Source organism: Bombina bombina, chromosome 2 (genome assembly GCF_027579735.1).
Source record: "Bombina bombina isolate aBomBom1 chromosome 2, aBomBom1.pri, whole genome shotgun sequence".
NCBI lineage: Eukaryota > Metazoa > Chordata > Amphibia > Anura > Bombinatoridae > Bombina > Bombina bombina.
The window spans coordinates 599,811,742-599,834,722 of record NC_069500.1 but is presented as its reverse complement, the minus strand read 5'-3'; the positions used below and the strand labels follow the sequence as shown (position 1 = coordinate 599,834,722).

General features: G+C 37.2%; 1 protein-coding gene across 4 annotated transcripts in view; it reads right to left on the bottom strand.

Moving 5' to 3' along the window:
- The window catches only part of TRPM3 (transient receptor potential cation channel subfamily M member 3), an 814,585-nt gene that overhangs the window by 197,806 nt on the left and 593,798 nt on the right, over positions 1-22,981 (bottom strand). For all 4 annotated transcript variants that reach the window (XM_053702508.1, XM_053702509.1, XM_053702510.1 and 1 more), the window contains 3 exons: positions 21,261-21,489; positions 19,292-19,459; positions 3,354-3,491 (listed from right to left, as the gene is read on the bottom strand). In XM_053702508.1, coding sequence (XP_053558483.1) covers positions 3,354-3,491; positions 19,292-19,459; positions 21,261-21,489 — 535 coding nt within the window. The remainder of the gene's footprint in view (positions 1-3,353; positions 3,492-19,291; positions 19,460-21,260; positions 21,490-22,981) is intronic.

Genomic DNA, 22,981 nt, shown 5'->3' with positions numbered 1-22,981 from the left:
ATGCATTAACCCCTAAACCTAACCCTAAATCTAACCCTAACCCTAACACCCACTAGCTTTAATGTAATTAAAATAAATCAAAATAAAACCTACTATTAATAACTAAATAATTCCTAGTTAAAACTAAATACTTACCTGTAAAATAAACCCTACGCTAGCTACAATATAACTAATAGTTACATTGTAGCTAGCTTAGGGTTTATTTTTATTTTAAAGGCAAGTTTGTATTTATTTTAACTAGGTAGAATAGTTACTAAATAGTTATTAACTATTTACTAACTACCTAGCTAAAATAAATACAAATTTACCTGTAAAATAAAACCTAACCTATCTTACACTAACACCTAACTTTACACTACAATTAAATCAATTACCTAAATTAAATACAATTACCTAAATTACAAAAACAGACAAACACTTTTATTACACAAAATAAAAAAAGAAATTATTGGATATTTAAACTAATTACACCTAATCTAATAGCGCTATCAAAATAAAATAATCCCCCCCAAAATAAAAAAAAACCCTAGCCTAAACTAAACTACCAATAGCCCTAAAAAAGGGCCTTTTGCGGGGCACTGCCCTAAAAGAAATCAGCTCTTTTACCTGTAAAAAAAAAAATACAAACAACCCCCAACAGTAAAACCCACCACCCACACAACCAACCCCCCCCAAATAAAATCATAACTAAAAAAAACTAAGCTCCCCATTGCCCTGAAAGGGGCCTTTGGATGGGCATTGCACTTAAAAGGGCATTTAGCTCTTTTTCAAGTGCCCAAACCCCTAATCTAAAAATAAAACTCACCCAATAAACTCTTAAAAAAAGCCTAACACTAACCCCCGAAGATCCACTTACAGTTTTTGAAGACACAACATCCATCCTCAGAAGCCCAATCAGCCAATAGAATGCAAGCTCAATCCTATTAGCTGATTGCATCAGCCAATAGGATTTTTTTCACCTTTAATTCCGATTGGCTGATAGAATTCTATCAGCCAATCAGAATTCAAGGGACGCCATCTTGGATGACGTCATTTAAAGGAACCTTCATTCTGCAAGAAGACTTCGATTGAAGAGGATGCTAAGCGCCGGATGTCTTGAAGATGGAGCCGCTCCGCGCCGGATGGATGAAGATAGAAGATGCCGTCTGGATGAAGACTTCTGCGGGCTTGGATGAAGACTTCGGCCGCTTGGATGAAGACTTTGGATGCTTGGATGAAGACTTCTGCCGGCTTCGATTAGGACTTCTGCCACTTCGTTGATGATGGATGTCGGGTCTTAAAAAACTGTAAGTGGATCTTCGGGGGTTAGTTTGTATTTTCTTTTACAGATAAAAGAGCTGATTTCTTTCAGGCAATGCCCCGCAAAAGGCCCTTTTAAGGGCTATTGGTAGTTTAGTTTAGGCTAGGGTTTTTTTATTTTGGGGGGGGCTTTTTTTTTTGATAGGGCAGTTAGATTAGGTGTAATTAGTTTAAATATCTGATCATTTCTTTTTTTATTTTGTGTAATTTAGTGTTTTTTTTTGTTATTTAGGTAATTGTATTTAATTTAGGTAATTGATTTAATTGTAGTGTAATGTTAGGTGTTAGTAAGACAGGTTAGGTTTTATTTTACAGGTAAATTTGTATTTATTTTAGCTAGGTAGTTAGTAAATAGTTAATAACTATTTAGTAACTATTCTACCTAGTTAAAATAAATACAAACTTGCCTGTAAAATAAAAATAAAAATAAACCCTAAGCTAGCTACAATGTAACTATTAGTTATATTGTAGCTAGCTTAGGGTTTATTTTACAGGTAAGTATTTAGTTTTAAATAGGAATTATTTAGGTAATGATAGTAGGTTTTATTTAGATTTATTTTAATTATATTTAAGTTAGGGGGTGTTAGGGTTAGACTTAGGTTTAGGGGTTAATAAATTTAGTACAGTGGCAGCGACATTGGGGGCAGCAGATTAGGGGTTAATAAATGTAGGTAGGTGGCGGCGATGTTAGGGGCGGCAGATTAGGGGTTAATAATATTTAACTAGTGTTTGCGATGCGGGAGTGCGGCGGTCTAGGGTTTAATATGTTTATTATAGTGGCGGCGATATCCGGAGCGGCAGATTAGGGGTTAATAATTGTATTTTAATGTTTACGATGCGGGAGGACCTCGGTTTAGAGGTTAATAGGTAGTTTATGGGTGTTAGTTTACTTTTTAGCACTTTAGTTATGAGTTTTATGGTACAGCTCTGTAGCGTAAAACCCATAACTACTGACTTTCAGTTTACGGTATGGATCTTGACGGTATTGGCTGTACCGCTCACTTTTTGGCCTCCCAGGCAGACTCGTAATACCGGAGCTATGGAAGTCCCATTGAAAAAGGACTTTTTGAAAGCCGCGGTAATTACGTTGCGTTATGGCCAAAAAAGTGTGCGGTGCAGCTAAACCTGCAAGACTCGTAATACCAGCGGTAGTGAAAAAGAGCCTTAACGCTGCTTTTTCACCCATACCGCAAAACTCGTAATCTAGCCGTTAATTTATTATGGTTTAAAATAAAATAAAAAAATTATTGCACAATAAGGTGTTTCACAATTTCTAGAGGGTGTGTGGTGTGGACCATGATGGGTGGGATCAGTGACATTTTGGCCTGGCTAGTAGATTAGGACTTTAAATTATATATAAAAATGTATATATACCCGCAGAGAAGATTTGACCAACTCAAAATCAGATTTTCCTGTTAAGTTTGTCATTTAAAGAGGAAAAGGAACTGCAGTAGTTGACAGTTATTTTTTTATTCTAGTTTTTCTGCTGTTTTTTTTTTTGTTTCTTTTTTTAGTTTTCTGTCTCTTTTCCTCACGATGATTATTTGCCATAAATAATGTTTGTTTGTTTTTTTTCTTATGTGACATAAAGGGGCACTGAACCCAATTTTTTTCTTTTGTGATTCAGATAGAGCATGCAATTTTACGCAACTTTCTAATCTACTCCTATTAGCAAATGTTCTTCATTCTCTTGGTATCTTTATTTGAAAAGCAAGAATGTAAGTTAAGATGCCAACCCATTTTTGGTGAACAACCTGGGTTGTTCTTGCTGATTAGTGGATAAATTCATCCACCAATAAACAAGTGCTGTCCAGCGTTCTGAACTTTCTTTTTCAAATAAAGATAGCAAAAGAACAAAGAAAAATTGATAATAGGAGTAAATTAGAAAGATGCTTAAAATGTCATCTGAATCACGAAAAAAAAAAATCGTGTTCAGTGTCCCTTTAAAGAGCTATAAAAACACAATAAACAGTTTGGAAAAACAATATGAATTTGGAAATCCACCACATTTAAACCAAAGCTTATTAATGTAATTGGCATATGGGGTTACTTACAGTGTAAAACCAGAATTTAACTATGGGTGCGTTGTAAAACTCATATATTTTTCTTCCAAATGGAATTAGTCGATGTCTTGAGTGATCATCATCATCTTTCTTTCTGGATGAATCCCCATTTCCTCTTGCCAGCATAGCCTGTTAGAAAACACCAAAATATGTTTAATATCTAGCACTGAAATGAATGCTACGATTTAACATATATAGTTGTAACGCTCTTGCATCTTTACTTATTTACTTTGGTTATTTGTAGCCTATAGCCAAAGACCTTCAAGAATGTGCAAATACGTCTGGCAGTAGTGTACCCAGAAGGAATTGTGTTACACGTACAGCTTATTTATTTAAAAACACACTGTAATTATTTTTTTTCTGTCATACGTATAAAAGATCAGCATTTAATTTATGCTATGAGCAGAAGTTAGCCAAACTGGGTCTGTTTTCTCTAGAAAAAAAAAGGTGATTGAGAGGAGATATGACTACTTTTTATAAATATATTCAAGGCCCCTATACAGAGGTGGTGGGGGCTCTGTTTATTCCAAGGAAATTGTTGGTGACAAGAGGTCACTACCAGGACTCTCAGAGAAGAACCAGAGAATTTTTAGGATTTTTGCTATCACTTCATTTAAACAGAAATAGAGCCTTGTTGTTTTTATCTATTTACCTCTCAAAACAATATATATATATTTTTTTTTAAGTAGACAACCCAAGGTATTGATTTAGGCCCATTTTGGTATATTTCATGCCACCATTTCACCGTCAAATGCGATCATATAAAAAAATTGTTAACTTTTTCAAAAACTTTGGGTTTCTCACTGAAATTATTTACATAACGCTTCAGTAATCATGGCACAAATGTTTGTAAAAGCTTGTCTGGTATGCCCTTTGTTCAGAAATAGCAGACATACATGGCTTTGCCATTACTTTTTCATAATTAGAAGGCTGCTAACTGCAGCTGCGCACCACACTTTTAATATTCCCAACAGTGAAGAGGTTAATTAGGTAGCATGTAAGGTTAATTTTAGCTTTAGTTTAGAGATTACCCTCCCCCCTGACACCTCCCACCCCCTGATCCCTCCCAAACAGCCCTCTTTCCTCCCTCACACCCCACTGGTAACTCTTATCTTAGGTACTGGCAGTCTTCCAATATGAAAATTGAAGGCAATTTCTTTTATTAAATATTTTTTATTTATTTGTTATATTTTCTGCAGTGTATGATCACCCCCTTACCCTCCAACCTCCCTGATCCCTCCCAAACAGCTCTTCAACCCCCCCCCCTTTAACTATGTCTGCCAGTTACCTATAAAATGTCAATATATATATATATATATATGTTATTCTATTTTATTATTTTTGGTTATTTTCTGTAATGTAGTAATCCCCCCACCTCCCCTCCCATTGGCTGATAGGTACCGGCTGATCATTATATAGGGACCCCTCACACACCTTCACTCCACCTTTTTTCTGTAGCCCCTTCCCTCTCTCTCTCTTATTTTTTATTTTCCACAGTGTAGAGACCTTCCACTATGTCAGCTCAAGATAGATATATGTCCTGGACAGACAAATTTAATATAGAGACACATGCTTATAAGTTAGTCAACTTAATTGTAAATTACTGTCAGAGCCTATGTAAGTTTTAAGGAACACATATAAACATGGAAAAACATAATGTCCAACACAAGAGTAAAAGCCTAAATGTCAATAAGTGAGAGGTCATATCTGAGAGGTGAGTATGCAGGACTCCTAAAGATAAATAGATACCTGCATATCTCTCATATGATAACTAGTAAGGTTGTAATAGTCACCCTAGTCTGACTACAAAGAGACCACTGTGAGTCAAAAATGTTTTTCCTGCTACAGTGAGTATACATCCCCTGTTTTGTAGCGATCTGCCCATCTGAACTTCCAGAGTGCTGTCGGGTGTTTCTTCTTCCTCGCTGTATTGTTAGGATCTGAGTACTTCTGCTCCACACTCCTGTTGAAATGCTGCTACTTCTCAGGAGGTCGGCCACACCATCCCGGGTCTCGGTGGATATAGATTCTACCCATGATCCAGTTGCTTGTGTAGTGGTATTGGTGTTAATTATCCCACCTATAATTTCCTCTCTCAATGATCTCAATGATATGGAAAGTTGCTTCATTGTAGACTCCTTAATTTCAGAGGTACCTCTGACGTCGTAGTCAATTTCGCTGTGCTGAAGTTCCATGTGCTGCGCATTGGTAACTATCACTGTCACCATCTTGTCTGCGTCATCATCCTTCTCCATGTACTCAGCTCCAAGTATATTAGAGATTTTATCGAACCCGTCAAGCATCTGTTGTTCAATATCTTTTAGTAGAACTTGTATCAGGTAGTACTAATCCTCCTCCATGATCAATTGCTCTACCCAGATAAACCGGGGGAGGGGTGTTTGAGATCTGAGGGCTAGGCCTCCGCCTCGGCTTCCACTAGTCTGAACTAGAGCTCCTCTGTAGATGTAGCTTGTCAATAAAAGTATGTATATGAGCTCTGCACCTTATCTTAAGTTGCTTATTAAGTTTTCCATTTAGAAGGCATATTATAGTCCCAGATATGTAGTATATTATTTGTTAGGTTAGCAGAGCTTCTAGTTTTTGCAGCCTACTATGGTTGCTGCCCGGACCAGAGCAATGCAGCAACTTTCTAATTTACTCCTATTATAAAATGTTCTTCATTCTCTTGGAATCTTTATTTGAAATGCAAGAATGTAAGTTTAGATGCCAGCCCATTTTTGGTGAACAACCTGGGTTGTTCTTGCTGATTGGTGGATAAATTCACCCACCAATACACAAGTGCTGTCCAGCAGTCTGAACCAAGAATTAGCTTAGATGCCTTCTTTTTCAAATAAAGATAGCAAGAGAACGAAGAAAAATTGATAATAGGAGTAAATTAGAAAGTTGTTTAAAATTACATGCTCTATCTGAATCATAAAAGAAAAAAAATTTGTGTTAAGTGTCCCTTTATGTTAAAAAATCACCCTGTGTAAAATGCTGCTCTTTCATATGAATAATAAAAAAAATGTGAGTACAGTGTCCCTTTACTATAAAATTAAGGCCGAAATTCCAATCTGTGAAAACTTTCAACTTTTTTGGCATCCTTTCAATGGAATTCTGATCCATTAGAAGATCAGTTGTTTAAATTAGTTACATTTCTCTAATTAGTTAAACTGTCTGATTGATAAACCTTCGGCAATATTACCAGAGGGATTGTCTGGTATTTCGCGAGTGGACTGCACTGTTAAGTCAGGCTCAGACTGATATAATACAGGAAAGTTCTTCTCTGTTAAAGGCACATGTTGGGCAAAAAGAGGCTGCTCCTAATGGTGGTAACTAGCCATGGAACAAGCTATTATGCTATTGTTCGTTCCCAGGTTGAGCGCTTCTGTTTTTTTATGCAATATTACCAGAATATCTGTATAAACAGGCTTTTTGAAAATAGACTTTGCAAGGTTAAAGGGACAGACTAGTCAAAAATAAACTTTCATTATTCAGATAAGGCATGTAATTTTAAAGGGACAGTCTACACTAAAATTGTTATTGTTTAAAAAGGCTCTATAGACAGTCTCCTAATCACATGCTTTTGATGTTTGCTTTTCTTAACAGGAGACTGCTAGCTCATGTGGGCCATATAGATAAAATTGTATTCACGCCTGAGAAGTTATTTAAGAGTTAGCACAACACAGTACTAAATGCAAGTCAATAGATAATAAATAGTCACAGTCATGTGATCAAGGGGCTGTCAGAAGATGCTTAGATACAAGGTAATCACAGAGGTAAAAAGTATATTAATATAACAGTGTTAGTTGTGCAACGCTGGGGAATGGGTAATAAAGGGATTTTCTATATTTTAAAACAATACAAATTCTATTGTAGACTGTCCCTTTAAACAACTTTTCAATATGCTTTTATCATCAATTTTGCTTTGTTCTCTTGGTATTCTTCATTAAAAGCTAAACTTAGGTAGGCTCATATGCAAATTTCTTAGCCCTTGAAGGCTGCCTTTTATCTGAATGCATTTTTTTTCACAACTAGATGCCGTTAATTCATGTGTGCCATGTAGAGGGGAGTTACATAGGAGTTAGCACTGATGGGCTAAAATGCAGGTCTGTCAAATAAACTGAAATACGGGGGCCATCTGCAGAGGCTTAGATATAAGGTAATCACAAGGGTAAAAAGTGTATTAATATAACTGTGTTAGTTATGCAAAACTGGGGAATGGGTAATAAAGGGATTATCTATCTTTTAAAACAATAAAAATGCTGGTGTAGACTGTCCCTTTAAATGGAACATAAGAATCATATGTGAAATGGAAATATTCCCATTGTTTGCATGAATATTTATAAAATACCATTATAAATATTTAAAATTATTTTTAAAAAGTTCACAGAAATTGTGTAAGTTTAGAATAAATGGCAAATCTTCTTCTTGATCTCCTGTACTTGCTAACAGCAACTCAGTGGGTGGCAAAATCCTGTAGTTTTCTACATACTTAATTTTTAAGTATTTGAATACAATTTCACTGCAGGCATATTTATGAATAATTTCAATTATTGAAAGCAACAATAACGATTCACATATGGCAAAGCTTAAAAAAACAGTAGGAAATCATATTAAATAAAAAACAGAGAATGCAATAAAAACTCAGGACCTATGTGCATGTTTTGTGGTAAATAAATGATTAATATATACATAGCTACATCAAAAACAAGCCATAGAATCTGCTTCCAAAAGTAAATCCCAGTATTGATTAATGGGAACATATATGAGTGCACACCTGGGCCTAGATCACCACAGCTGTGCAGTCGCAGTCAACAATATGTGACTCACTAATTAACATTAGCCCTATTGATATCTTCTGAACCTAACATGCCATTAAATTAGAGGTAAAAAAAATTAATAGCAGATATCTATCAATATGGGTCATGCTAAAAGCTTTTTTGTAATTGTATTACAATCCTATCCTATATAATAAAAGGCCAAGTGTGTGTTTGTCCGAAGCTATCATGCGCAGTAGAGACTGCGCACGAGGACAAACACACCTGGCCTTCCAACTGACCTGGCATCTGGCGTGTGGAGTTGGCGTGATCGGGTGGGTGAGGTGGGGCGGGGCCAGGTGTGACGTGGGCGGACCGGGCATAACTGGGCGGGGCCGAGTGCCGTGGCAGATTGGCCGACTGGCCATGAGAGACAGAGAGCTCTAAAGAGGGGGATAGAGAGAGCAAAAGAGAGGAAGAGAGACAGCAAAAGAGAGGAAGAGAGACAGCAAAAGAGAGAGGGAGAGAGAGAGCAGAAGAGGGGGATAGAGAGAGAGCAAAAGAGAGGGGGAGAGACAGCAAAAGAGAGGGGGAGAGAAAAAAAGAGAAGGAGAGATACAGTAAAAGAGAGAGAGAGCAAAAGAGAGGGGGAGAGAGAGCAAAAGAGATGGAGAGAGAGCAAAAGAGGGAGAGAGAGCAAAAGAGGGAGGGGAGAGAGAAAGCAAAAGAGAGAGGGGAGAGAGAGAGCAAAAGAGAGGGGGAGATAGAGAGCGCAAAAGAGAGGGGGAGAGAGAGCAAAAGAGATGGAGAGACAGCAAAAGAGAGGAAGAGAGAGAGCAAAAGAGGGAGAGAGAGAGCAAAAGAGAGAGGGGAGGGAGAGAGAAAAAGAGTGAGAGAGAGCAAAAGAGAGGAAGAGAGACAGCAAAAGAGGGGGAGAGAGAGCGAAAGAGAGGGGGGAGAGAGAGAGAGAGAGAGAGAGAGCAAAAGAGAGGGGGAAGAGAGAGCAAAAGAGAGGAGGGAGAGAGAGAGTAAAAGAGAGGGGGTAGAGAGAGAGCAAAAGAGAGGGGAGAGAGCAAAAGAGAGGGGAAAAAGAGAGGGGGAATAGAGAGAGAGCAAGGGGTGGGACCGCTGTACTGCAAAAAATGGCCTGTGTACACTGGCTTTAGGACTAGTCTTACATAATTGCACAATACCTTTAAGCTGGCATTACTTAACATGTACTTACCCCAGCTATAGGCTGGTATAAAGGTGTTAATATCACCAGTAAAAAGACATGCAGAAGGAGGCAAAGAATACTTTTTAACCCCTGTATGTAAGCCTATAATAATTAAACATATTTATTTATTTAAAGTTGATCATAATTTTTTTTAATATTACTCATATTTTTATTTAGGCTATAATATTTATAAAAATAAACTTCCAGGGGACATTAAATAATAAATACATTTTATAAGCATATGACTGAGGTTATTTCTAGACATGTGCATTAAATTCGGACGAATCTTTTGGACCGACTATTCATAAAAATTAGTTTTCTTAATATTAAACGAATACTGAATATTAGTGGAACATTTACATTCATTTTCGTTAAACAAATGTTAAATGAATCTTCCTTTGCTACAGGTGAAAAAGTTCACCAGTGGCCTTATACGTATTTACCTCTAGCCCACTGGAGAGCCACGCTAATCCCAGCGCTTCATTGCAGAGTCCCGGCCACGCTAAAATGAGGCTTAACGCATGCTAAACCTTCTATAATCCTGGCCCTAAGCTCTGTGAAGAAGGGTCATGATTAGCACAGCTCCCAGCATGCTATAGGTAAGTGAAACTGCACTAATCCTGACCCTTCTTCACAGAGCCCAGGGCCAAGCGAATAGGAGGTTTAGCGCTCACTAAGCCTCCTATTGTCGCAACGCGGCCTGGTGCTCTATAAAGAAGTTTTGATAATAATGTTTGCAGAAGCTATTGTAATCTGGGCCATGGATAATTTATGTTATTCTTTGATTCCATATTCATTTGAACATTACACCCCTGTAATGCTTGTGTTGGTGTTTCAAACACAGGTTTGAAGTCCAGAAATATTGTTCTCTATACATTTTTGTTGAATAGACATATATTTCTGCAGTATTGCAATAAATTAACATAGTAGATCAATTAAAAATGCTTTGAGCACATTAAGAGCTTGTTTGCTGCAGATGTTTTTCAATAGCCAAATCCCCTCCACTAATTGCTTTATTTGAAGGAGCCAATCTGGGATTGTTAATAGAGTAGGTAAGGCTAGCCATAGCCAAAGTCACTACTTTTGCAAAATATCCATTTGTTTCTAGTTCATTATCTGTAAACCTCTGCTGAAGCAAATTAAAGGGACAGTCTTGTCCAAAATAAAGTTTCATGATTCAGATAGGGCATGTAATTTTAAACTATTTTCCAATTTACTGTTATCACCCATTTTGCTTTGTTCTCTTGGTATTCTTAGTTGAAAGCTAAACCTAGGAGGTTCATATGCTAATTTCTAAGCCATTGAAGGGCGCCTCTTCTCTCAGGGCATTTTGACAGTTTTTCACCACTACAGGGTGTTAGTTTGTGTGTGTCATATAGATAACACTGTGCTCACGCACATGGAGTTCCTATGAGCTAGCACTGATTGGCTAAAATGCATGTCTGTCAAAAGAACTGAAATAAGGTGGCAGTTTGCAGAGGCTTAGATAAAAGATAATCACAGAGGTAAAAAGTGTATTTATATAACTGTGTTGGTTATGCAAAAATAGGGAATGGGTAAAAAAGGGATTATCTATCTTATAAAACAATAAACATCCTGGTGTAGACAGTCCCTTTAAGGATAGATATGTGGCAGGTTAGGCTTGAAGCCTGCAATGTTCCTTTCCAGTTGTCAAAATTGAATTTTCTTTCCTAAGATATGGTGATTCCACGGAATCATCAATTACTAGTGGGAATATTACTTCTGGCCAGCAGGAGGAGGCAAAGCCGCTATATATGTCCCTTTCCTTACCAGTAATCCCCCAGTCGTGGAGGTGAAGTTTTGGTGTCTGAACTACAATCAAGATTTTTTTTATTTTAAAAGCAGAGTAGGTTTGCTCTGATCTTTCTAAAGGGTCTAGACTTAGCCCATGTCAGTCTCTTCAGTAGGACAGTGGTGGATTTTGAGCAATTGGGAACTTGTGGGGTACAATCCTCACTGCATTTTCCCAAAACATTTTGCTGCCCTATTTAGACAGCCTGAGTAAGTTTACTCAGCCTTTCTGTATTTCCACAGGTCCATGTGAGGGATGGCATCCTCTCAAACCAGGTGAGCTGTCCTACTGCCGGACAGATAAATGTTAAGGTAAGTGCCAGTTTTATTTTTCTATGTAAGCAAGGAAAAATTTGGCACTTATTCAGCTGAAAATGCTGCAGGGGGACATTTTTTTATCATTCCTGTCAGGGTGCAGGTTTTTATGGCAGTTTTTGCAGGCACTGTTAGTGTGAGGAGTTATTTATTTTATTGACGGCTCAGTGAGAATACGTTTTTAGTAACAGATTATGTACTTTTATTGGGGGTTTTATTATTTGTTTTTAAGCCTGTTTTCAAGAAAGTTGTTTTAAAAAAAATGGCTTTTCCGTCCCTATTTTAGGGAGGTTCTGATTCTTTGATGTCAGAGCTGAGGTGTAGAGTGTTGCCTGGGGTATGTTTTTCTTGATTTGGTAAATTTAAAAGGAACATTTATTTATTTTGTTCTGTATTGTATCCTTTGCTAAAAGATAAAAAAAAAAGTTTTTTAAAAAAAAAGTAAAAAAAAAAAGTAAAAAAAAAAAAAAGAGTTAGATTTTTTATTTGCTTCTTTTTTTGTATTATGGATCAAGAGACTGTGCAGGATGTTTCCTGTAGCTTATGTTTTGATGCCCAGGTGGAACCCCCAGTATCTTTTTGTTCTTCATGTATTGAAAGAACTTTAGCTCGCAGAGCCCTTTGGTTAAAATCCTGGTCTGCAGATGTTTCTTCTAAGTCTAAGTTATTAGCTATTCCCTACAAGGGTAAGACCTTGTTTGGGCCTGGTTTGGCTGAAATTATTTCAGATATCACAGGAGGAAAGGGATCTTTTCTTCCTCAGGATAAGAAGAATAAGCAGAAAGGGTGTCAGAGTAATTTTCGTTCCTTTTGTAACTTTAGAGGTAAACCCTCCACTTCCTCTTCCAAGCAGGAACTATCCTTCCTGGAAGTCTGGTCAGTGTTGGAACAAAGTCTAAGTCTAAGAAACCTATGGCTGACTCCCCCTGATCCAGGAACGGATCTGGAAGGGGGCAGGCTTTCTCAATTTGCTCCGGCTTGGATACGAGATGTCCCAGACCTGTGGGCAATGGAGATAGAATTCAAGAAGTTTTCTCTCAGAGGCAGGTTTCTTCTCTTAAGATTATCTGTAGACCTGATAAAAAGAGCGGCATTCTTAAATTTTATCAAGGATCTTTTTGCCCTAGGAGTTATAGTTCCAGTTCCTCCACAGGAACAGGGTCTGGGATTTTATTCAAATCTGTTTATGGTTCCCAAGAAAGAGGGGACTTTCAGACCTATTTTAGACCTAAAGTGTTTAAACAAGTTCCTCAGAGTACCGTCCTTCAAGATGGAGACTATACGTTCCATTCTTCCTTTGGTTTAAGTGGGTCAGTTTATGACAACCATAGACTTAAAGGATGCGTACATTCATGTTCCCATTCACCGGGATCATCACAAGTTTCTAAGGTTTGCTTTCTTAGACAATCATTTTCAGTTTGTGGCTCCTCCATTTGGCCTTGCCACAGCTCCCAGAATTTTCTAAAAGGGCTCCAAGGGTTGGAAGGTGAATCTGGGGAAAGAGTTCTCTGATTCCAGCCACAAGACTAGTGTTTTAGGGACCATAATAGACTCCCTATTAATGAAGATATTTCTGAAAGAGGTCAGAAAAACAAAGATCTCCGGCTCTTGTCTTGTCCTTCAGTCCTCTGCTCGGCCATCAGTGGCTCTATGTATGGAGGTAATTGGTCTGATGGTAGCTTCCATGGACATCATTCCATTTGCTAGGTTCCATCTCAGACCTCTGCAGTTATGCATGTTAAGGTAATGGAACGGGGACTATGCGGATCTGTCTCCACAAATAGTTCTGGGTCAGGCGACAAGGGACTCTCTTCTGTGGTGGTTGTTTCAGGAACACCTCTCCCAGGGAACTTGTTTTCGCAGATCTTCCTGGATGATAGTGACCACAGATGGCAGCCTTCTAGGTTGGGGAGCAATTTGGGGGTCATTGAAGTTGGACTCGGGAGGAGTCAGTTGTCCCTATAAACATTCTAGAACTGAGAGCAATTTTCAATGCTCTACTGGCCTGGCCTTAGTTAGCCTGGTTTATCAGGTTCCAGTCGGACAACATAACATTGGTGGCGTACATCAACCACCAAGGGGAAACTCAGAGTTCCTTGGCAATGACAGAGGTGGCCAGGATAATCCAGTGGGTGGAATCTCACAACTGTTGTCTTTCTGTGATCCACATCCCAGGAGTGGACAATTGGGAGGGGGATTTTCTGAGCCGACAGACCTTTCATCCTGGTTTAATCCTTAATTGGGGGCTGCCAGAACTGGATCTCTTAGCTTCTTGGCAGAATGCTAAGCATCTGAGGTACAACTCAAGGTCAAGGGATCCACAGGCTTTCTTGATAGATGCTCTGGCAGTCCCTTGGAATTTCAGTCTAGCTTACATATTACCTCCGTTCGCTCTCCTACCAAGAGTCATTGCTCGAATCAAGCAGTAGAGGGCGTTGGTGATTCTCATAGCACCGGCGTGACCTCGCCAGATCTGGTATGCAGATCTAGTGAAAATGTTGTCTCTTCCTCTGTGGAGACTCTCTCTGAGGAAGGACCTTCTACTTCAGGGTCCTTTTCTTCATCCAAATCTCTTTTCTCTGAGCTGACTGCTTGGAGATTGAACGCTTGATTTTATCTAGGCGTGGGTTTCATTGAGACCATGATTCAGGCTCGTAAGCCTGTGACAAGAAATATTTACTTTATGACATGGTGTAAATATTTGTATTGATGTGAATCCAGAGGCTACTTTTGGAGTAGAGTCAGGATTCCTAGGATTTTGTCTTTTTCTCCAGGAGGGTCTGGAAAAGGGTTTGTCAGCTAGTACTCTGAAAGGTCAGATTTCAGCGTTGTCTATTTTATTGCATAAGCGTTTGACAGATGCACCAGACGTGCAATCTTTTTATCAAACCTTGGTTAGGATCAGGCCTGTGTTTAAGCCCGTTACACCTCCCTGGAGTCTTAACCTTGTTCTTAGAGTTTTACAGCGGGCTCCGTTTGAACCTATACATTCCTTAGATATTAAGATGTTTTCTTGGAAGGTTTTGTTTCTTGTTGCAATATCTTCTGCTCAGAGAGTTTCGGAACTCTCTGCTCTGCAGTTTGATTCTCCTTATCTTATTTTTCATTTTGATAAGGTGGTACTATGTACTAAATTAGGTTTCCTACCTAAGGTTGTTTCTAACAAGAATATTAATCAGGAGATCATGGTTCCTTCTTTGTGTCCTAATCCTTCCTTCTTCTCTTAAGGAGAGTTTGTTGCACAACCTAGATGTTGTGCGTGCTTTGAAGTTTTATCTTCAAACGACTTAGGACTTTCATCAGTCTTCGGCTTTGTTTGTTTGTTTTTTGGGAAGTGCAAGGGTCAGAAAGCTACGGCTACTTCTCTTTCTCTTTGGCTAAAGAGTATTATTCATTTGGCCTATGAGACTGCTGTACAGCAACCTCCTGAGAGAATCACTGCTCATTCCACGAGGGCTGTTTCTTCTTCCTGGGCATTTAAAAATTAAGCTTCTGTGGAACAGATTTGCAAGGCTGCAACTTGGTCCTCTTTGCATACTTTTCAAAGTTTTATAAATTTGATACTTTTTCCTCGGCTGAGGCCTTTTTTTTGGAGAAGGGTTCTTCAGGCAGTGGTGCCTTCTGTTTGGGTCTATCTGTCTTGTCCTCTAGCTTGGATATTGATTCCCACTAGTAATTGATGATTCCGTGGACTCATCATCATATCCGGAAAGAAAGAAATTTATTAATGTAAGCAAAAATTATGTTTTTCTTAATTTTCAGAAAAAGGGACAAAATAAATATTACAAGTATTTGTGAAGCTGTTTCACTTCACAAAATTAAACATTATATATTAAATTTTTAAATGTTTATTGTCCCTTTAAGCAAAAAGCAGATTGTTCAGAAATAAAAAGACAAACATAAATTACAAATATAAAAAACATATAAATGTTTTCCGTTTTTAAAAAAATCAAATAATTAAAAAAATGACAATTTTTCCCATCAGCAAGATACAATCTTCCCTGCCTGTGTAATTGGTTTGTTTTTTGTGATCTAAAATTCAAATTCTAGTTTATATTTATCTAAAACAAAAACTATTATATAAAACTATTATATTTCTGATTACAGTACTGTACTATCTTTCTAAAGGTACTATGTATACAAAAGTATTAAACATGATATAAAACTAAGTTTAGGTTGCCCTCGCCAAGCTGTCCTATTTTACAGATGGAAATATACAAATATTCCCGAAATCCAAACCTTTTCCAGTCACAAGTAGTTTCTATAAGGAGTTGTGTACATTTACTATCAGCATAATTAATTCAAATCTTGCCATGCACATGCCCATAGAAAAATGTTTTATATAAAGTAAATGTGTAATTACTGCAGGTTCCTAACATCACTCTGATTCTGATTCCAAGTTTTAAGTTGTCCTATCCAAATATGTTATGGTTTTCTAAACAAAAACATTTCCCTACTTTTAGAAACTATTAGATTTCATGTATATGCATAATATGGGAACCATAGGCTGAACTTCACTCTTATGAGATAAGCCAGATGGAAAAAATAATAACACAGAGAACTCAGTAGATCTCGTTATCTCAGTTCAGGACACCACTGGTGTTAATAGAATGTAGCCTAGTCATTGTCAACACAATATATGTCAAGTGAGAAAAATATTATAAAATATTTATGGTAATTAAAGGAAAATTAAACTTTGTGATTCAGATAGAGCATTTAATTTTAATCAACGTTCTAATTTACTCCTGTAACCTGTTATCAAATTTTTTTCAGTCACTGGGTATCTTTATTTTAAAAAGCTGGAATATAAGCTTAGAGGTCGGCCCATTTTTGGTAACCATCCAATCAGCAAGTGCTACCCTGGTGCTGAACCAAAAATGGGTTGGCTTCTAAGCTTACTTTCCAGCTATTTTTAAATAAAGATACCAAGAGAACAAAGAAAAAATAATAATAGGAGTAAATGAGAAAGTTGCTTTAAATTGCATGCTCTATCCGAATCATGAAAGTTTATTTTTGAGTAGACTATCCCTTTAACCCCTTAATGACCGAGGACGTGCAGGGTATGTCCTCAAAAAAAAAATACAGTTAACGCCTGAGGACGTACCCTGCACGTCCTCGGTCTGGAAACCATCTGGAAGCAATCCTGCTCGCTTCCAGACGTTTTCTGGTTATTGCAGTGATGCCTCGATATCGAGGCATCCTGCAATAACCTTTTTTGCCATCCGATGCAGAGAGAGCTGGCGGGGACAATAGTGGGGTGGGGGAGGGAAGGGAGCTATTTGGGAGGGATCAGAGGGTGTGATGTGTTAGGTGGGAGGCTGATCTCTACACTAAAGCTAAAATTAACCCTGCAAGCTCCCTACAAACTACCTAATTAACCCCTTCACTGCTAGCCATAATACACATGTGATGCGCAACGGCATTTAGCGGCCTTCTAATTACCAAAAAGCAACACCAAAGCCATATATGTCTGCTATTTATGAACAAAGGGGATCCCAGTGAAGCAATTACAACCATTTATGACATAATTGCACAAGCTGTTAGTAAATAATTTCAGTGAGAAACCTAAAGTTTGTGAAAAAGTGAACATTTTTTTTTATTTGATCGCTTTTGCCGGTGAAATGGTGGCATGAAATATACCACAATGGGCCTAAATCCATACTTTGGGTTGTCTACTACACTACACTAAAGCTAAAATTAACCCTACAATCTCCCTAATTAACCCCTTCACTGCTGGGCATAATACACGTGTGGTGCGCAGTGGCATTTAGCTGCCTTCTAATTACAAAAAAGCAACGCCAATACCATATATGTCTGCTATTTCTGAAGAAAGGGGATCCCAGAAAAGCATTTACAACCATTTGTGCCATAATTGCACAAGCTGTTTGTAAATAATTTCAGTGAGAAACCTAAAATTGTGAAAAATTTAAAGTTTTTTTTTAATTTGATCGCATTTGGCGGTGAAATGGTGGTATGAAATACACCAAAATGGGCCTAGATCAATACTTGGGGTTGTCTACTACACTACAGTAAAGCTAAAATTAACCCTAGAAGCTCCCTACATGCTCCCTAATTAACCCCTGTACTGCTGGGCATTTATGAACAAAGGGGATCCCAGAGAAGCATTTACAACCATGTATCCCATAAATGCATAAGTTGTTTGTAAATAATTTCAGTGAGAAACCTAAAGTTTGTGAAAAAAAATTGGAAAAAGTGAACAATTTTTTTTATTTGGTCACATTTGGCGGCGAAATGGTGGCATGAAATATGCCAAAATGGGCCTAGATCAATACTTTGGGATGTCTTCTAAAAAAAATATATATACATGTCAAGGGATATTCAGGGATTCCTGACAGATATCAGTGTTTCAATGTAACTAGCGCTAATTTTGAAAAAAAGTGGTTTGGAAATAGTAAAGTGTTACTTGTATTTATGGCCCTATAACTTGCAAAAAAAAACAAAGAACATGTAAACATTGGGTATTTCTAAACTCAGGACAACATTTAGAAACTATTTAGCATGGGTGTTTTATGGTGGTTGTAGATGTGTAACAGATTTTGGGGGTCAAAGTTAGAAAAAGTGTGTTTTTTTCCATTTTTTCCACATAGTTTGTATTATTTTTTTTTTATAGACAATTATAAGATATGATGAAAATAATGGTATCTTTAGAAAGCCCATTTAATGGCGAGAAAAACGGTATACAATATAAGTGGGTACAGTAAATGAGTAAGAGGAAAACTACAGCTAAACACAAACACCACAGAAATGTAAAAATAGCCTTAATCCCAAACGGACAGAAAATGGAAAAGTGCTGTGGTCATTAATGGGTTAATGGAACATTGTACTGTAAAAAATGTTTCCCGTTAATGTGTTCTCAGCATCTTGATATACCAGCTACAGAGTATAAAATGTATGCTTTTTTAAGTTTATTTGTTAATTTTAAATAACCAGTTTTGCTCTATGAAACCACTGCCCCTCATTGCTCCCACGAATGTGGCCTATAAAATGGACGGAGCCTGTAGGAAAAACAGACTACCTTATCTTGTTTCTCTTCATATGATAAACATGATTTTAAACATAAGATTTACGCTTGTATGTTGGGAGAAAGGATGTACAATGAGTGGAAAGTTACCACAAAGACAAACCAGACTAGGAGACAGAGGGGAATGTAAGGGAGTGGAAAAAGTATAAATAATTAGGGAATACCCATCCTGCTCACCCTTTAGTTATGGGTTTCTCCAAATACTTACAGCATTAAATTTTCTCTTGAAGTCCACCTTTCTTTCTTGAAATGTTTCATCTGGTGGGCGATTCCACACCCTCACCATTCCCTGCATAAGAAAGGTTTTTTTTTAAACCACCCATCCCTTAAGATTTTTTTTAAGCCCCATTTAAGTTTTCTATTTTTGTAGACTCCAACAACACATATGTTAGATGTTGTTCGGTGTATATTTTGATGTATCATACTACTGTGTATTTGGATCAATGTGTTTTTTTTTCTTTATAAAATAGCCCCAGATACACCAACAGTAATCAGAATTAATATAGAATTACTTATGTACATCATTCAATATTAAAAACGTAATATACATTAGAAACACAACTGCAATACAGTAAAGGGATGAATTAACAACACAGACACCACAGGAGTCATTATAAGGGACAATCTGCTTTCATTTAGTAAATAACAGGGTATACGTAGATTTTAAATTGGATAGAGGTGAGGGGTTGAGCAGGATGGTTAAAATTGGACAGGAAATGAAAAACTGTCAGGAAGTTTCATACTTCATTTAGGATGAAACTATAGAATAGCTTCTCACTCATACCGTCAACTCCATATCATCATCTTCTTTATCTTTTACAGTCTTGTCTGGTTCTTCTACCTCCTTCTCTTGCAGGTCCATCTCATTTGCCTGTGACATATATGGCATCTCGTCTTTGTTTTTGAATTCCAGGCTAAGAATTGATGGAGGAAGTAAAATCCCTAGTATCACCTAGAAAAATGATAAAATGAAACCATCTAACTACAGTTTATCATAATATATATTAAATTGCACATCTATAAAGGCACTTATTGATTAGTCATTTTGATTCATTAAGGTTTTAAAGTAAAACAATCAATTGTCCATTTTTTAATATGGTAGTTCATGAGTTTATAACATAATACGATGGAAAAATAATAGATCTTTACTTTTAAAGATTATGGTTCTATGGCAAACTTTTATCGGACCTACTGCCAAAAAGGCTCAATAGTTATGCATTAAATTTGGTATGAATATAATATTCCTACTACACACTTTTGGAAAAATAAAAGAAAGTAAAACAAAGTTTATCCAGATATATTTCTTATCAAAGCTGCATATATTTAGTTTTTTAGCTTCTCATAGCAATTGAATAAAACATGTAACAGTCTTTGGGGTCAATTTATTAAATTCTGACGGACATGATACGCAGTAGCGTATCATGTCCGCCAGACATCGCTGAATGCGGACAGCATACTCTGTCCGTATTCAGCATTGCACAAGCAGTTCTAGTGAACTGCTTGTGCAATACCGCCCCCTGCAGATTGTCAGATTGGGCGGATTGCTGTACGCAGCCTCAGAGCTGGCGTTTGAGTTAAGGAGCAGCGGTCTATAGACCGCTGCTTCTTAACTCCTGTTTCCTGTTGAGAGTGTTCCAATAAAAAACAAAACAAAATTCCATTGGGTTGAATATTTACAGTAAATGTAATAGTGAAGCATTATGGTTTTTTTTATATCAAATTAAAGAAAACAGAAGTAAGTTTGAGAGCAAGACCTTAATGGTTGACCACACTTGGTTTATAAGATCTATGAAACTGGCATTATTAACATAATGGAGAGTCTAAGCTATTTCCTTAGGTAATGAATGAAATAGGTGTAATTATTAGATCTTGTTTAAGATTGTTAAAATTTAGATTTTATGCATGATTAAGCACAAAATAAAATCACTAGATAACATTAGTTGCATAGTGAGCTAGTCTATGAAAGCATTTCAGTCTTGTTCATAATGGAAGTGTATATCTTTCTATGAAACATAATTATAAAGCCAAATGTTTAAGACTTCTATACTAACAGCTGTTCAATTCCAGATACAAAAACATAAAGGAACATGTAAGTCAGTAATATGCTGAGGTTGTACAATGCTAAATGAATTTAAAAAGGCAGATTTTGCCCTTTATATATATATATATATATATATATATATATATATATATATATATATATATATATATATATACATATTATATTTTAGTGACCCCAGGCCCCATGTACACGTGCCCAGTGCGCACACACTGATTGGTAGGTATGTCTGTTCACAGTCCACACAAAATATTTATCTATCGACATTGTATTAATTAGGCAGAGAGATTAACACTGCATAACTACATCTAATGCCAATTCTGGTATTAAAAATAGAAAACAAAACAAAACAAAAAACACAACACCAACAATCAAAGTAACACAATTATGTAACAGTTATATATCACATTCCTTATTGAATTGCTGTAAACCTAGATAGGTGGCAACAATTTAGTGTATGTACCTGCAATTTATAAATAAGGTATATCTTTGTTTTAGAATTACAGGCTACGAATTTATGGAGGACATATATCTGTGTGTGTGTGTGTATGTATTAACTGATACTTTAATGAGTATATTCTGATTTGGCATGTGCATTAACATTCTCTGTATATCATTTTTGTTCATAAATATTTAACCTTTTTTCCAGATTGCAGATGTTGTGCAGCTGTAGGTCAAGTAAGTTAATGCTAACCTTGAGACCTGAGTTTTTGCGCATCCGGAGCCTGCCCATCCACATATCTGTCAAGAGCATTTGGCTACATGTGTGAGCAATGAAGTCTCGGTGCTTGGCTGCAACTGCAAGCTGCAGGCATGTGGCATTGCTCCAGTTCTTCAGCTCATAGGTCAACAGCTTCATAGCCAGCTGCTCGTCTTGCTTGTATGACTGGTCCAATAGCTCTACTGCCAGCTGTCCAAATTCTCTGAAATAAAAAGGGTCATTATAAATTGCCTTCTTTGAATGTTGTGTCTCATGCTTTACTATTGAAGGTGTATGGTATTTTGAGAACAAGCTGAGCACAGGTCTGCCAGATGCACTACTAATGCCTTGATCCAACAATACTAGTGGTTTGGGACAGTCTCTAACAGATGTACAGTATAATCTGATCTCTTTACTATGATAACCTAAAGATATAAATTAGGGATTGTGTCACCTATGGTAAAATTATTGTTTCATTGTTTACTGGTACAATGGCTGATTACTTTGTCTCACATTAAACAATACTGTCTGCTATTTACAGTTTGTTTATTAGTATATGTATCCAGCAATAAGAAAGTTTAAAATGTATTATATTTCATAATAATATACAGCTAGATTACGAGTTTTGAGCGCTATAGGGATTTTAACAACCGCCACAAAAGCGGAGTTATTTCACCTGCCTATAGCGCTGCTATCACAAGTTTACAAAAAGCAGGCTTGTGCGCGCGATATGGTGGCGTTGAGCTCCATACTGCACCAAAATCAAGTGCTGCTTTGACGTGCTCGTGCACGATTTCACCATAGAAATAAATGGGGAGATCCGACAAAAAAAAAGCCTAGCACCTGAGATCGCGAAATGAAAAACTCCATAACGCAGCACCATTGATGTCTATGGGGAAATAAAAAGTTATGTTTAAACCTAACACCCTAACATAAACCCAGAGTCTAAACACCCCTAATCCGCCGCCCCCGACATCGCCACGGCCTACATACAGTTATTAACCCCTAATCTGCCACCCCCGACCTCACTGCATCCTACATACAGTTCTTAACCCCTAATCTGCCGCCCCCGATACCGCCGCCACCTACATACAGTTATAAACCCCTAATCTGCCACCCCCGATATCGCTGCCACCTAATACAGTTATTAACCCCTAATCTGCTGCCCCCGATATCGCCGCCACCTACATACAGTTATTAACCCCTAATCTGCCAACCCCAACATCGCCGCCACCTACATAAAACTATTAACCCCTAATCTGCCGCTCCCGATGTCGCCACCACTATACTAAAGTTATTAACCCCTAAACCTCTGGCCTCCCACATCACCACCACTAAATAAATCCATTAAATCCTAAACCTAACCCTAATACCCCCTAACTTTAACATAATTAAAATATAGCTAAATTAAAGTTACAATTATTAACTAAATAATACCTTAAAACTAAATACTTATTTACCTATAAAATAAAACATAAGATAGCTACAATATAACTAATATAGCTATATTGTAGCTAGCGTAGGTTTTATTTTTATTTCACAGATAAGTTTGTATTTAATTTAACTAGGTAGACTAGTTAGTAAATAGTTATTTACTTCTCTGATTCTGATGCCAGTGACCAGGAATCTAATCTCTATTTAGCTAAGAGTGGTTCAAGTGAACAGTCAGATGAAGAAGAAACTAGGGAAACAGTAAAACACAAATCTAAGACACA